The 15062-nt window shown below is 39.2% G+C and overlaps 1 protein-coding gene and 1 long non-coding RNA gene across 3 annotated transcripts in view; one reads left to right on the top strand and one right to left on the bottom strand.

Moving 5' to 3' along the window:
* Positions 1 to 15062, top strand: part of LOC144235361 (uncharacterized) — a 455442-nt gene that overhangs the window by 189506 nt on the left and 250874 nt on the right. The window lies entirely within an intron of this gene.
* Positions 1 to 15062, bottom strand: part of CCDC192 (coiled-coil domain containing 192) — a 200707-nt gene that overhangs the window by 53422 nt on the left and 132223 nt on the right. Inside the window, 1 exon segment of the mRNA XM_077768915.1 lies at positions 3345 to 3477. Within this exon segment, the coding sequence (XP_077625041.1) occupies positions 3345 to 3477 (133 nt within the window).

Here is a 15062-nt window from a genome sequence, read left to right as displayed (position 1 = left end):
GCTGTGATTATTTGCACAAAGTAAAATCCACAAACAACACTCAGGCTGTAAGTAAGTTTCCTGCTGTGCCAGTTTTATAAGAAAGGTGTTTTTCTTTTCAGTTGAACTTTCCATTGACTTAAATCATTTATTTCCTTGGAGGTAATTTCAGTACATAGCCAGTGAAGTAGTTTACTGTGTTGATGTAAAAAGAAAAAGAAAAAGGTTGATAGCTCAGTATTCTAATTTATTTGAAAATATCTCAATCTGCTTATTAGAACTATAGGCATAATCTGTAATTATAACAGAGAAGTAGCTTTATATCAATCCAAGTAGTGTGTCATTTAGAATAAAAACTTTTTTTTTTTCTCTTGCAATTTCAGTTGTTACAATAAGGCAGGCCTTTAGAGCAGGCAACTATGATGACACTTGGTGGAGGATGGAAGGGGATTCCTTTCCCAAAGCAGTTCGCTCTCCATTTTTATGGGATGTGAAATTATACCATTAGACATTTATTTATTGGATCATAAATTTCTTTTGTTCATCAGGAAGAATCTACTTAAAAAGTGCCAGTACTCATGGGTAGGTGACTCATGAGGCAAGTGTTGCATTACATTTTAACTTGACCACTAGTTGACAGTGTACTGGGCGTGTTGGTTTTGTGCCTCACTCTTTCTTCCTAGTAATGGGAAGAAATTCCCATTCCCTTCCCTGTAGGAAGTGCTTCTCTCCCAGTCCAGACCAGTGCTTTTGTTGGGAGCTGCCAGTCAGAACATTCTTCTTTTTCATCCTGANAGGTGTATGACCGAAAGCTTGCCCAGCCATAGTTCTCCACCCTCGGCCACAAAGATTGGGTCATGTCCCTGCATGGGTATCCAACTCAAGCCAGGACAGAATGCTTTATTGTACTTTTTCTAACTGGGAGTTGGTGGAAAAATGCTTTTCTCTCTGGAAGAAAGATGAGGACAGCCCATAGTTGCTTATGGCCATGCTTCCAGTCTCTTCTGACATCCCACTTGAGAGAATGAAGTCGCAATGAAGAGAGAAAGCAGAGGTGAATGTTCTCAGAGTGTTGTGATAGTGTCTGAGACTCTCTATCCATTGTACTATATGGCCAATGGCATGCCCTTTCTTAGTTTGTTTATACCTGTGCCAATAAATCACCCTTTCTCCTTAAGCTATTTTGACTGGGACATCTGTCATTTGCAAACAGAGGTCTGAGACCTGAAAACAAACGTTTTATAAAAGGATACAAGACAACTAGGGGAGGGGTATTGTTCTGCTCTAGGAATGTGTGTGGGAGGTGGATCAACCCTAACTGTTGTGTGTTTAAATGGAGGTTATTTTGTGTTAAAGTTACCAACATCTTTGCAGACTTTACTTTCAAGTGTATTGAGAGGTAGGACAAGGTGACCAAAGTCCCTGAGAATGAAAGCTAATATGACTCTGGGGCCCAAGTGCTTTGACAGTCTCCTGGACTATTGAATTCAGGTTGAGGCATATGGGAGTAATGGGAGACCAAGAAAGTGCAAATATTTGATTTAGGTCAGTCCACTGACTCACTTTTTCTACCAAAAAAGAAGCAACATATAGGTCTTAAAGGAGTTCTTCTTTTCATCCATAATTGACCTTGGAATACACGCTTTTCTTTAAATTTATAGCTGTTCATAATACATTCAGGTTTTGTGGACTTTTCTTGTACTGGTAGCTTAAAGAAACAAATACAGAGGAAAAGTGGGCAAAGAAGGTGAGATTTCATGTTTTCTACCCTCTCCCAAATCGACAGAGTCCCAGTGCCTCAGGATAATTTAATTTTTACCTACTAAAACATCAAAGGGACAAAATTAGACAGGATTTGTCATTAGAAAGCAAATGATATTTTTGTCAACAATGAGAATGATATACCTTGCAATAATATCTCTTTTCACTAGATGCAAAATACAGTTGATAAGTTTAAAGCTTCTCTCAGGTGAATTGGAGAACTTTCTCCAATGTGCTGTACAATTATTATCAGTTTCTTATTAAGCAACTAAGGTGAAATCTGGCTCTGGTGCCCTAGAATAAAGACCTTTAAATGGATAATATCCTTGAATGGGTTTTATTCCCTAAGTTTACATGGTTGTAAAAGCAAATTCATAAGCTATCATTATGTTCTGTGGAAAGAGAAAAACAAATTGACCTTCATCATTAGTTTCAAGATGACTGTGTATTCAAAATAGAAAATTGAATCCAAACTCATATTAAAAGCTTTACCACATGGCCAGCATGCTGATGTGTCTCACTTTTTGAGGCCACCACATCGCCCACTTTCTCCTCCTGCATTTATTTCCACGGTCCTACTCTTTTTCCAGAATCATTTATGAGTAATAAAGGAAACCAGGGTAAGAATAATGGCATGTTTCTGGCTTTACAAGAGTGCCACACACTAAAGGAAGACATTTGTCCAGGAGCCCACAGTTTTGCAAGAGATCCACCAGGCAGAATGAGGGTTGATAGCGCTGCTGCAGAACAGAGAAAAATAGCCTTCTGTTCAGAGGTGCGCTGGCACGCTGGGTAGGGTAAGTGGCTGTGTGGAGGCTGATGGCCTAGGTGTTGCTCACACTAACCTGAGGCAAAGTAACCAACACCCCTAAGCCTCCGCTTGGTCTTCTGGAATCCAGAAACGTACTTACTTCAGAGCTTATTCTGAGACTTAAATACAAGTGAAGTGCTTAGCACGGTGCCTGGCACGTAGTATACAATGTTAACTCGTACCATTGCTGATGATGACAGACTGAGGGGTCTTTCTCCCCCAGTGTGTGCTTATAGTCTCTCAGAGAAGACTTTTTCAAAAACCTAAACCAAAGAGGCTATTAAAATCTTTCTGAACTACCCAGATTTCCTCCTCACCCAGCCTTCCCTGCTTGTTTCTGGCTCATTCACCTATTGTTAAAACAATTATTATTATTATTTTTTAACTTCCTTGTGCCTGCCTTAGCCTACAGGCCCATCTACGCTTGAAGACAAACTCATCTCCTTGGTCCACTCAAGAGCTTCTTCCCTCAGCTCTTCCTTAGAATCTCCCTTTCCCTCACTGGCCCCCAGCTTGTGCAGAGACACTTATCAGATCTATAAAGTCCAGCTTTTCAGCCTCAGAGACTTTTCCTTTAAGGAACCGCTTATTCATTTTCTGCCTCACTTACAGTAACAGTGAACCCAGCCTGGAGTCCGTAGTTTGTGTAATGTAGCTATTCGTGCGGAATGGAGGCCAGGCCAGGCCAGTATGCTGCCTGGGACTGTGGCCCTGCTTTGGTTGTGTTGGCAATAAAACTGTATACCTTGCACAACCCAGGGCCAGCGTGCAACTGTCACATGGTAATACTGACCTCTAGGGGCTGTCTTTCCTTCATGTAGAGTCCTTATCTTCTCATTGAGTTCCATGACTGTGATGGCAGCTTCTTGCTTAGCTGTTGCCAAATCAGTTTGCAGCTTTTTCAGTTTCCTTTTGTGCTTTAGTTTCTTAAAAAAATAAGAGTTTCCGTCACTAGAGACAGATGCCTCAAAGGAATAAAAAGGAACTAATGAAGTCTGAACAAACATGGCCTTTGAAGCCCAACTTAAGACGAACTGCTCCTGGATTATCTAGCTGAAGCCCTTTCTGAGGTCTGTGAAACAGAGTGCATGCACCCTGTTGAAAAAATAAATAAAATCCACTCTCTACATTAGGGTATCTTTTGCCCAATTCAAAGATTTTCGCGTGCATCTGAACCTTGTATTTTGGTCGCTTCTAATAGAGGCAATTAGAGAGCAACTGTAGTTGGTGGTTGGCATTTTACCACTGAGGTGCCAGTGCCTAAAAGGGTCTGACTTTTTTTCCCAAACTGCAAGCAAACCCATGTGAAATAGAGCCTTGCTTATGTGTCATTTTCCACCCTAACACCATAAGGCTTTGCATTCAAATAAACTCTGAAGAGTGTCATCCTGCCATGAATTGCTGACTTTTGCAAATATTTACTGTGGTATTTATATGGGAAAGTGGTCAGGGGTACAAATGGTTAAGCAGTAGAAGATAGGAATTGCTTGCTGTAAAATAATCTGATTGATGACATCTAAACCTTTGAAAGAACTGCTTTAGGAAGGTGTTACATAATGCAAGGGTTCACCTTTAGACTTTATGACTACTCCTTTTATGGGTGGCAAAATGAATTTGATTTGTCAAAATTAGATTTAGCTGTCTCTACAGAGAAGCCGTCTACTGTGAAAAGTTTTGTATTTGCACTTCTCTGATGTCGCCTTTCCACTGGCAGGCTCACTTTGCCAAGTCTTTGTGGACTGGTAATTAGGAAGCCCAGAAAATAAATGACTAACATTTCTTATCAGGCATAAATCTTGAGATAGGGGAAAGGAATGGCTTTTGCATATCAAGGGAAACTTCACATAGAAAGAAAACTTCAGGTAGCAGGGAATGGCTTCCTTTTTTTGGATAGTAAACCCTGTAAAATCAGTTTGTCAAAGATGGGATTAGATAGTCATAGACCTCCCATTTCATTCATTCATTCACTCATTCATTCATTCATTTTTTAGTGAGAGAGTGAGCTGGGGAGAGGGACAGAGAGGTGAAAAGAGATAGAGAATTTCAAGCAGACTCCATGCTGAACATGGAGCCCAACACAGGGCCTGATCCCACAACCCTATCATGACCTGAGCTGAAATTGAGAGTTGGACACTCAGTGGACTGAGCCACCCAGGTGACCCCAGACCTCCCACTTTATTTATTTATTTATTTACTTACTTACTTACTTATTATTTTATTGTTTTATTTATTTTATTTATTGTTTCATTTATTGTTTTATGTTTTATTCATTTTTGAGACACAGAGAGACACACCCCCCATTTATTTATTTATTTATTTATTGTTTTATGTTTAATTTATTTTTGAGACACAGAGAGACAGAGCATGAGCAGGTAAAGGGCAGAGAGAGAGAGAGAGGGAGACCCAGAATCTGAAGCAGGCTCCAGGCTCTGAGCTGTCAGCATAGGGCCCAGTGCGGGGCTCAAAACCATGAACTGTGAGATCATAACCTGAGCTAGAGTCAGATGCTTAACTGACTGAGCCACCCAGGTGCCCCTAGACCCCCCATTTTAAAGACAGTTTGTCTTTCAGACTGAAGCAGGATTAGGATTTCATGAAAGCTGAATTAATGACATATGTGTGGCTTAGAAAGAATGTGTTATTCAAATGACCATGGTAGTCATGGAGCTTCTTTAAAGGGAGTGGGAAGGGTAGAATCTGGGATGGCTCCCCAGCACAATTGAGTAGAGAGGTACCCTGATCCACCACATGAGTTCCTAGTTGTGCTCATTTCACCATTGTGCTAATTATGAAGCACCCTTTTGGTGTCAGGCATGATGCTGTCCAGGTATTGAAACATCAGTGCTGATAAGGCCCTATGTCACTGAGACCTTCTAATTACTTCCATTCCTCTGAGTCTATTCATTAAAACCCTTTACCATCTGACCCATCCTTAGGTTAGTTCAGGGAGAAACTGAGCTGATCAAGAAATACTGGGTATTTGTTAGCCGTGTTTCCTATAATAAGTTACTAGGTTGGCATGGTCATTGTTACCTCTCTCTCTTATTATTTGGTTTCTGTCAGTTTGTGCATGAGGACCTTGTCCATTCCAGGTCTGAGGTGATAACGCCTATGAGGCCCTGTGTGGTCTTCCATGTCCTTTCCTGATGCTACTACAAGATTTTTCATGCTTTGTTTTTACCATTTAGAACTTAGGGGCTAGGAAGTGGGAGGAATGAGAAATTGAGAAAGTAAAGGACATGAGGGAGAGAATAGCAAAAGGATTCTGAAGACAGCACTAATTGAAAGTTTCAAAGGACCACCTGGGTGGCTCAGTTGATTAGGCATCTGACTCTTGATTTTGGCTCAGGTAATGATCTCATGGTTCGTGGGACCAAGCCCTATATCCAACTCGGTGCTAACAGCGGGAAGCTTGCCTGGGATTCTCTCTAACCCCTCTTTCCTCCCCTCCTACACTCTCTCTCACAGTGCACACACTCTTTCTCCAAATAAATAAACTTAAAAAATTGTCAGAAAAGAGCCAATAATGACATGCCTCCTGACACATTAGGGATTAAGTGTGTGGGTGAATGTTCCTTACACTGAACTATACAAAAAAGTAATATAGGGTGATGGATAGGAATAGAAACCAATAGACAAGTGACAAATCAGAGGTAGGGCAAATTAATAATTTAATCTAGTTATTAAGTATATGGATGTTTGCTATAAAGTTCTTTCAATTTTTCTGTGCTTGGAGTTTTTTTTATAAGGAAATACTGAGAGGAGTAAAAACAAAAGATTTCATTTCATTACATTGCTTCTCTTTTAATTCTTTTTTTTAACACTTTAGGTTGTTTTGTTTTGTGCCTCCCCTGCCCCCCACCCCCCCCCAAAAAAAACCCCGCAAATCCTCTAACAAGGATTACAAGTGGTTTTCTTGGAGGTAATCAGAGCTAACACTCTGAAGATATGTAACGTAGAAAGAAAGTAAAGGTTGTGCTAATGCATGGATTTCCACTGTTGGTAAATAGGTCTCAGTCCTACTGGAAAACTTCTTTTTTTAAATTCAAGTTAGCTAACATATAATCTAGTATTGGCTTTAGGAGTAGAATTTAGTGATTTATCACTTAGATACAGTACCCAGTGCTCATCCCAACAAGTGCCCTCCTTAATACCCATCACCCATTTACCCCAGTCCTCACCCACCTCTCCTCCAGCAACCCTCAGTTTGTTCTCTATATTTAAGAATCTCTTATGGTTTGCCTCATTCTTTTTATCTTATTTTATTTTTCCTTCCCTTCCCTTATTTTCATGTGTTGTTTCTTAAATGAAACACATGAGTGAATATGATACTTACCTTTCTCTGACTTATTTCACTTAACATAATACACTCTTGTTCCATCCACATTGTTGCAAATGGCAAGATTTCATTCTTTTTGATTGCTGAGTAATATTCCTGTGTGTGTGTGTTTGTGTGTGTGTGTGTGTGTGAGAGAGAGAGAGAGAGAGAGAGAGAGAGAGAGAGATCTTGTTTATCCATTCAACAGTTGATGGACATTTGGGCTCCTTCCATAGTTTGACTATTGTTGGTAATGCTGCTATAATCATTGGAGTGCATGTGCCCCTTCAAATCAGCATTTTTGTATCCTTCAGATAAATACCTAGTAGTGCAATTGCTGGGTCATAGGGTGGTTCTATTTTTATATTTTTGGAGAACCTCCATACTGTATTCCAGAGAGGCTGCACCAGTTTGCATTCCTATGAACAGGGTAAAAAGGGTTCCTCACCAACATCTGCTGTTTCCTGAGTTGTTAATTTTAGCCATTGTGACAGGTGTGAAGTGGTATCTCATTGTGGTTTTGATTTGTATCCCCCTGATGATAAGTGATAAGCCACCTGGATGTCTTCTTTGGAAAAGTGTCTATTCATGTCCTCTCCTCCTTTCTTCACCATATTATTTGTTTTTTTGGTGTGAGTTTGATAAGTTCCTTATAGATTTTGGATACTAGCCCTTTATCCAATACATCATTGCAAATATTTTCTCCCATTCTGTTGGTTGCCTTTTAGTTTTGATAATTGTTTCCTTCGCTGTGCAGAAGCTTCTTATCTTGATGAGGTCCCAGTAGTTCATTTTTTGCTTTTGTTTCCATTGCCTCTGAAGACATGTCTAGTAAGAAGTTATTGAAGTCAAAGAGCTTGCTGCCTGTATTCTCCTCTAGGATTTTGATGGTTTCCTGGCTTTTCCCTTAATTCTTATAGATGGTATTCACATTCTGAAATCATGTCACAGTGATTCATATGGAGATAAGCATTTTTTTTGGAAACTTTTCTCAAAGTAAGCATTGATAGTAAATCAACCAAAGCAAAAACTAAGTGTAATTTGCAAAGACTTGGTGAGGTGGCCATCAGGAGCTAACATGGTATCACCAAGAAAAAGTCTTTATCAAGCTACATTTCTGTTTTGATGGGATGAATTGATGGATAGTGACTTGATGAATATTTCTCCATGGAAAGACATAATGCTTCTCAATATCAGTTAAACATTTCAGATTTCAGTTAGAAAAAACTTTATTCCTTAAAAAAAATCAAAGTTCTAGACTACCTTTTGTATTTCTCTTATGGTGATGATATGTTTTGCCTTTATTATTGTTATTATATTTGTATATTTGCCTTATGATCTGAAGAAGAAAGTGAGGATATTTAGTTTGGAGACAACAGTATACAGGGGAGTCATGACGTGTGACTTCAGTGATCTAAGGTACTATTCAAGAGGAGAGGAAGTTGAGTTAAACAGTATTATTTTAGAGATACCTGGGGAACAATGGGTAAAAAAACTCAAGAGGAGGCATATTTTGGCACTGTATGAGAAAACACTTTCCAACAATCAGGGCTGCATTCATAACAAGATAGGATGGGTCCTGGCAAAGGCCTCCTGCTCTGGGAATGATCAAGCAGAGACGGGATGAACATCTTCAGGCAGGCCCGTGGTAACCTCTGGGACCTGGGTCGGGAGGTAATTAGAGGTCTGGCTTACTCCCAATTGTTTCCACCTCTGGCTCCCTCCAATCTCTGAGGAGCACAGCACATTCATGAATGGACACCTCAGCCCTCAAAGTCTCTAAGGTGGGTACAGTTTTCAGGGATCCCTTAAAAATAGCTCTGGAATTTGTGAGATGTTCCATAGAAAGGCCAGAAAAGGCCAGTGGGGCCCTTAGAATTCAGGGATATTGTGTCCCCAAATGTGCAAACTTTATTATTTAGCTATAAGGGAAAGGGAAAGGAAAATTTAGATTTAAATGAAAACTTGAATCAAGAATCTAGATTAGTTCTATTGGGATCTTTTGGTTGTTGAGATAAATTTTAAGAGTTTAACAACTTTGTCTTTTTTTTTTTTTTTTTCTTTTCTCCAGACAGAACTGCTGTATGCTATTAATTTATAGGTCTAACCAAGCCCTTTGGGCATTTCTAAAAATTCAGTTTGCCAACATGTTTTTTATTAGTCATAGACATCAAATGATTTCAGCAATGATAATATTTTCCTTTGCTTTTTTGGCATTCTCTAGCCAGGCAACCCAACTGTTGTACTTGAATGTAATTGAGTCTGTTATTGTCTCCTTAGTAACTAGGAACTCCTGTCCATGATTACTGAAAGGACAGGAAGGCTTTATAGCTTGAAGGTAAATTCCTATTACCTTGCTCTTTTCCTACTTCTCCTATAGGGTGGACAGAGGGAGGAAATCATGTACTTGTGCAATGTTTTGAAAAGGAAATATCTATCCATATCACATTGCTGAATAGCTTGCATTATACCAAGTCATCGGGAATTAGAAATCATCAGGGAACTATTTATAGATGAGTTTCAACACAAAGTTGCCAGCATTGTTTTAAATTTCTTGGTCTTTCCACACACTTTGAACTGTGGCCTCAGATTCTAAGGCCAGGCTTTGTCAACTATTGGCCATGAGAAATTGGGCCAGGCTTAAAATCCTTGATCCCATATTTTATAGCTGGTGGAGAATCCGTGACATAGCACACAAATGACAGTACCCAGTACTATGTTTGCAAAGTAGTAGATAGGTCTTTCTGTTTTGTCATTATTCCTTGAAACACATCAGGGAAACTCTCAACCATCTACTAAAAACACTAAGGTATCTTTTCTAAAGATGTCTTTGTCACACTTTAGAAAATAAAATTTGTTCTTTAACAAAACCAAGATTTGTCTTCTTTTCTTTCTCCTCCCCCATTTTCCTCAACTTCCTCCTTCTTTTTCTTCTTCTAAAGTAAGCTTTCTGCATAATTGCACTGATCTCCTCCTCACTTTGGATGGGTAGACAAAACTTAATGTCCTGAAAACAGATATGCAAATAGCCTTGATCCATTCCACTGCCAGAGCTGGCCGGATGCCTGGCAGAGTAGGTGGCTGCCTCTGTGGAATGATGTGAGAAGCTTTCTAAAGCCCTACCTCTTGCTGCCTGTGGCATCTATGTCAGGCTTGCCAGAGCATAGCTTCTTCCCACCTTGTCTGAAAACCACCCCATTCAGCCCCCCTTCATTACTTAGCATATATAACAAAGACAGGTTTTGTCTCCAGAGGGCCACTGATAAAATGCTAACTCACAAGGACATACAAGAGAATTTTATTTGAATACTGAACATAGAAGTAGATTCCTCCTTTCATGTCTTTTCTGTAATAGCCCATTGTTAATAACAAAATTAATTAAAGTGATGATAGTGGCTTTAGGGTACAAGTTGGCTTAAAAATCAGTTTTACATCTCTTTATTTTGTATTTATGCCATCCTCAGGTAAATATTTTAGAAGTCTAGGAATGGCAAATATGTGCCTTGTGGCTTCCTTTCTACTCCATGGCAGGCCCTCGATTTGGGGATTCTTTCACCCCAGGTTGCCTCGGTGGCTTCACAATCCTTAATCCGTACTCCCAGCAGCCACTGCTCATTGATGAAACCTAATTGTTATTTATGATCTTATCTCTGTTTTATCGGTGAGAGAGTTGAGGGCCCAAGAGAACTTGAGTAGATCATATTAACCATAGTCTCTTCGTAAGTAACTAAATTGACTTGAACTGAGTTCTTTTGATTACAAAGGCTGATTTTTCTTCTCAGTGGTAGTATAAAGTTTCACTAATCAATAGCACCATTAATTTGTTAAGTTACTTCAAGCTAACTTTGATAGTGAGAGTGTGAGTGGCTCTACTTGTTGGAAGTAGAAAGGCAACAAAACAGACTCAGTTATGAAAGAGTGACACTGAAGTGTGATGGTAAGGCACTTACAACATGGATTGCTATGATATCACTAGAGAACCTAAGAAATGAAGTAAAGCTTTAATGAACCCAGCTAAGGGCTGTCTGTGCCAGGTGTTGCTCTGAGTTCTCTTACTGTCTCTCATAAGAGGATCTTGAATTGATCCTGGTGATTGTGACCATTCTGTTCAGTCATCTGAAGTGACAAAGAGTAGATCAGATGAAACTTTCTTATAAGACACCTTGAATGAAAGACCATTCACAAATGCAAAATGTAGCATAGTCTTCTTCCATTAACAAGGTCATGGGGGAATAGTTAGTGCATGAACCTTTAGGCCTCATCTCAGCCTTGACCAAGAGTCAGGCCCCACATGACCACTGTTGTTTCATGACCAATAGTCAGACTTTGGAAATCATAGCTGACACTATTCAGTTCTTTGAAGTATCCCTCCTATCTGAGCAGCTTATTTTGTGTTAAAATATGCTATAGAAATAAATTTTAATTCTGTTCCCTACACCAGAAGATTTGAAATTTCTAATTAAAAGAAAAGAGAATCTCAGTAATTAATTAGACAAACATCTTGACTCACTACAGAAGAAGCGTTTACCTCTAGTTGGAGCCAAGTCTCAGTTCTTTCCCTCTATGGGATAAAGAATTCTTAGAGACAGAGGCAGAGCTTGCCAGTAGATGTCTTAGTTTCCAGAAATGCCTGTGTAAGTGTTTATGTAAGACAAGTAACAAATTAATACAAGATAAAGAGATAACTTACACTTGAAATGAATTCCAATGATAAGGCAGACATGTCTAACAATAGAACTGTCCAAAAGTTGAAAACTTTCCAAAGACCATAAGCTACCTTTCCTTGCATATAGTACACAAAATATTATTGAGAATGTTCAAGAGAGAAGCTAATACTTACTACCTATAATAAGCCAGGCATAGTTCTGAGAAGTTTATGCATACTACTTCATTTCTTTTTTGTAGCAAATCAATACAGTAGAACTATTATTAATTCCATTTTTAGATGCAAACACTGAAACACATAGATCTTTAACTTTCCCAAAGAACCACAGTTGAAATTTGAGCAATCCAGCTTTAGACTGTCCCTTCCATTCCTATGTCATGCATGCTTCAGTGTCTTACTCAGTGTCCTACATTGTGAAGAGTGTAAATAAGATGGCATTTTCTATTCTATAAATCCATTTCTTAAAGCAAGAAGTGTTCAGCTTCTGACCATGAAGTTTTGAGACATGGGCTGAACTCTCAGCACAATTTAGGAAATCAGATAGAATCACTGAATCCTAGATGACACAGAATTGAGTGCAATCTTTGGAACCAAATTGCCCAACCCTAGCATTTTAAAGATAGTCAAGGAGAGAAAAATGACATGATTTGGCCAACATTATAGCTAATGAAACTGCAAGGAACAAGACTCAAAGTCAGATTCTCTGACTCCTCAGAGTGTGTGTGTGTGAGTGTGTGTGTGTGTGTGTTTCTCCACTATATCATGTTGCTCCTTGGCCATACAAACTAAAGGGTAGTGAAATAGGTATATGATTGAAACCTGGAACAGTAAATAAAACCCTCAAGGTATAAGATCCCATAGTCAAAAAATGGCAGTTATTTAGGCAGGCATTTTCCCTTAAATCCCTCTTCACACAGAGAGCCAGGAAGTACTGGACTCAGGTCACTCTATACGGTACATATTGTTGTTACATTTGACAGAAAACAGAGTTGTTGGTGCCCCTGGGTGGCTCATTCGGTTGGGTATCTGACTTCAGCTCAGGTCATGATCTTGCATTTTGTGATTTTGAGTCCCATATAGAGCTCTGCACTGACTGCTCAGAACCTGGAGCCCACTTTGGTTTCTGTGTCTCCTTCTCTCTCTCTGCCCTTCTTCCACTTGCACTCTGTCTCTGTCTCAAAAATAAATAAACATTAAATATTTCTTTTTTTTTTACAAAAGCAGAGTTAGATAATTGAGATCTCATTCACTTCAAAGAAATAAGCTGGACAATGTCTTCCAGTCAACTTGACCTCATATACCATTAGAATATCTGTACTCCATCAAACAAACTCACTCCTAAGATTAAAGGGTCCTGCCTGCCTGTAAGCTCTTTTTTGTGTGAGTGTAATTCTGCCTCATCATTCTTACGCAGTAAACATTAATCAGGCTGACAACCAAGATTTTTGAGAAAGAAAGAACCTACAGTGTAGTAATTCAATAAATAAGTTTTCACACTGGCTCATGACAGCACAAAATATAACTTAGTATTCCAAACGTCTTTCTCAAAAAGAAAGTGTAGCCAGTGCTTGCTAAAGCCCAAATCTGATTTTTGGTATTACAGCCTCAAATCACACCCTGAGAACACAGAGAGAAGTGCCTTGTCACACCTAACAGAGCCTCCTAGGAAGCTGTTTTCCAGTCCAATCTTCCCCGGGGACAGAGAGAACCCCAAGGGCCAAAGTTGTACATGAAGAAATTTCACTTTCTCAGCCCCACCTCTACAGGTATTGGTATCCTTGGCAAACTGCTATAGAAAGTGATGTGGGTGGAAGAGAACAGAAGCCAGAGTACAGAGTATATAGATGGGGAAAAAGAATTCCCTTGTTTGCATCGTGAAAGTGCTGCTCAGCTCTTCCAACACGATTATAAAAATAATGAAAAGCATTTTCTTTGCAATGACTTTATAATGGGGCAGATGCTTGTTTTTGTTTTGTTTTGTTTTGTTCTGTGCCCAGAGCTCCTTTTGGACTTGACTAAGACTGCCTTCTGAGAAGTTGGCAGTTATTGGCCATCTGTGACTTACCTTGAATCATAAAGCAAAGGCTTGTGTTTGAAGACTGGAAAATTGAGATGCTGAAGCACCAAGGTGCTTAAATCACCTTGAAGGGTTTTCTGGTGTGGTAAAGAGAACCTAATTAAGCTAACCTTCTCAGTCAATCTCTCTCTCATTCAGAAATTCTGCTCTGCCCCAAAAGCAGAGAAATGACAGAGGATATGAGCTCAGTGAGTATAAGACCTGGCCTTAGGACACCTGAAAAAAATGATAAGTAACTCTAAATAGAAGAAAGGAAAATAATCATAAGAGGGGAAATAATTCTGATTTAGCATGAAAAAGCTTTGTACAGTGTGTAAGAGGAATTAGAGAAAGCAGCAAAATGAGAAGTTTTCTGCAATATGTATTTTTCCCATGAAATACAATATTTAAAAAACTACTGCTTTCTTAATGCAGAATTAAAACAACTTTACAGCAGAAACTTCTAAGTTTAAAGTTAAATACACTTGATTCCATATAAAAACTATTTACAATGTTAAAACTAATAGAGTGATTACATGGCTGAGTGTTTTGCACATTGTTGAGTGGCATGACTTTAGTTAATATTGTTGCTCCTATTATTATCATAGAACCTTTAGTCTTTAGAACTTCTGAGATGGTGGCTCTTAATAATGAATTATTTAGCATAAATCTTTACAGTAATATGTTAGGGGAGAAGGGAGAGAAGGAGAGAGAGAGAGCACCTCAAGCAAGCTCTGTGCTCAGCATGGAACCCAACACAGGGCTTGAACCCACGACCCTGGAATCATGACCTGAACCAAAACCAAGAGTCAGCCACTCAACCTATTGAGCCACATAGGTCTCCTCTTTTCTTTCTCTCTCTCTTTAATGTTTATTTATTTTGAGGGAGACTGTGAGCATGAGCGGGAGAGGGGCAGAGAGAGGGGAAGAGAGAGAGAATCCCAAGCAGGCTCCACACTAAGCATAGAGCCCAACACAGGGCTCAATCCCCTGACCCTGAGATCACAACTTGATCTGATAATGAGTTAGATGCTCAACAAATACCAGGCACCCTTATTCTTTAACTTTTCATTTGCGTTAATCTGGTATATATGTCTGGAAACAAAAGTGGTTTAATAAGGGCCAAAAATCTCAAGTCAAGTTTACCCCTAAGGAAATTGGAAGTGCCCAGTTAGCTCCATTGCAAGCAATGTTAGACGGTTTGACCAAAGACATCTAAATGTGTGTGGGAGAAATCACCAGAAATTAAACCATTTGACTTGGCTCCTAGCTCAAGATGTGATTTACCTTTTTGACTCTTTTACTTAAAAAAAAAAAAAAAAGAATTCACTTGAATATTAGACTAATGGGCAATATAAATTCAAATGAATGGAATAAATTCATGAAGCAAATGATGGGAAGTCACACCCATGTAGCACTACTGAGCCACAGAACCAGAACCAATCATAGAAAGTCTGCCTGTGTTAACACC

The sequence above is a fragment of the Crocuta crocuta genome, unplaced genomic scaffold (assembly GCF_008692635.1).
Source record: "Crocuta crocuta isolate KB4526 unplaced genomic scaffold, BGI_CrCroc_1.0 scaffold64, whole genome shotgun sequence".
In the NCBI taxonomy this organism is placed as follows: domain Eukaryota; kingdom Metazoa; phylum Chordata; class Mammalia; order Carnivora; family Hyaenidae; genus Crocuta; species Crocuta crocuta.
Note: the sequence above shows the minus strand (reverse complement) of the source record. Positions and strands in the feature narration are given on the sequence as shown.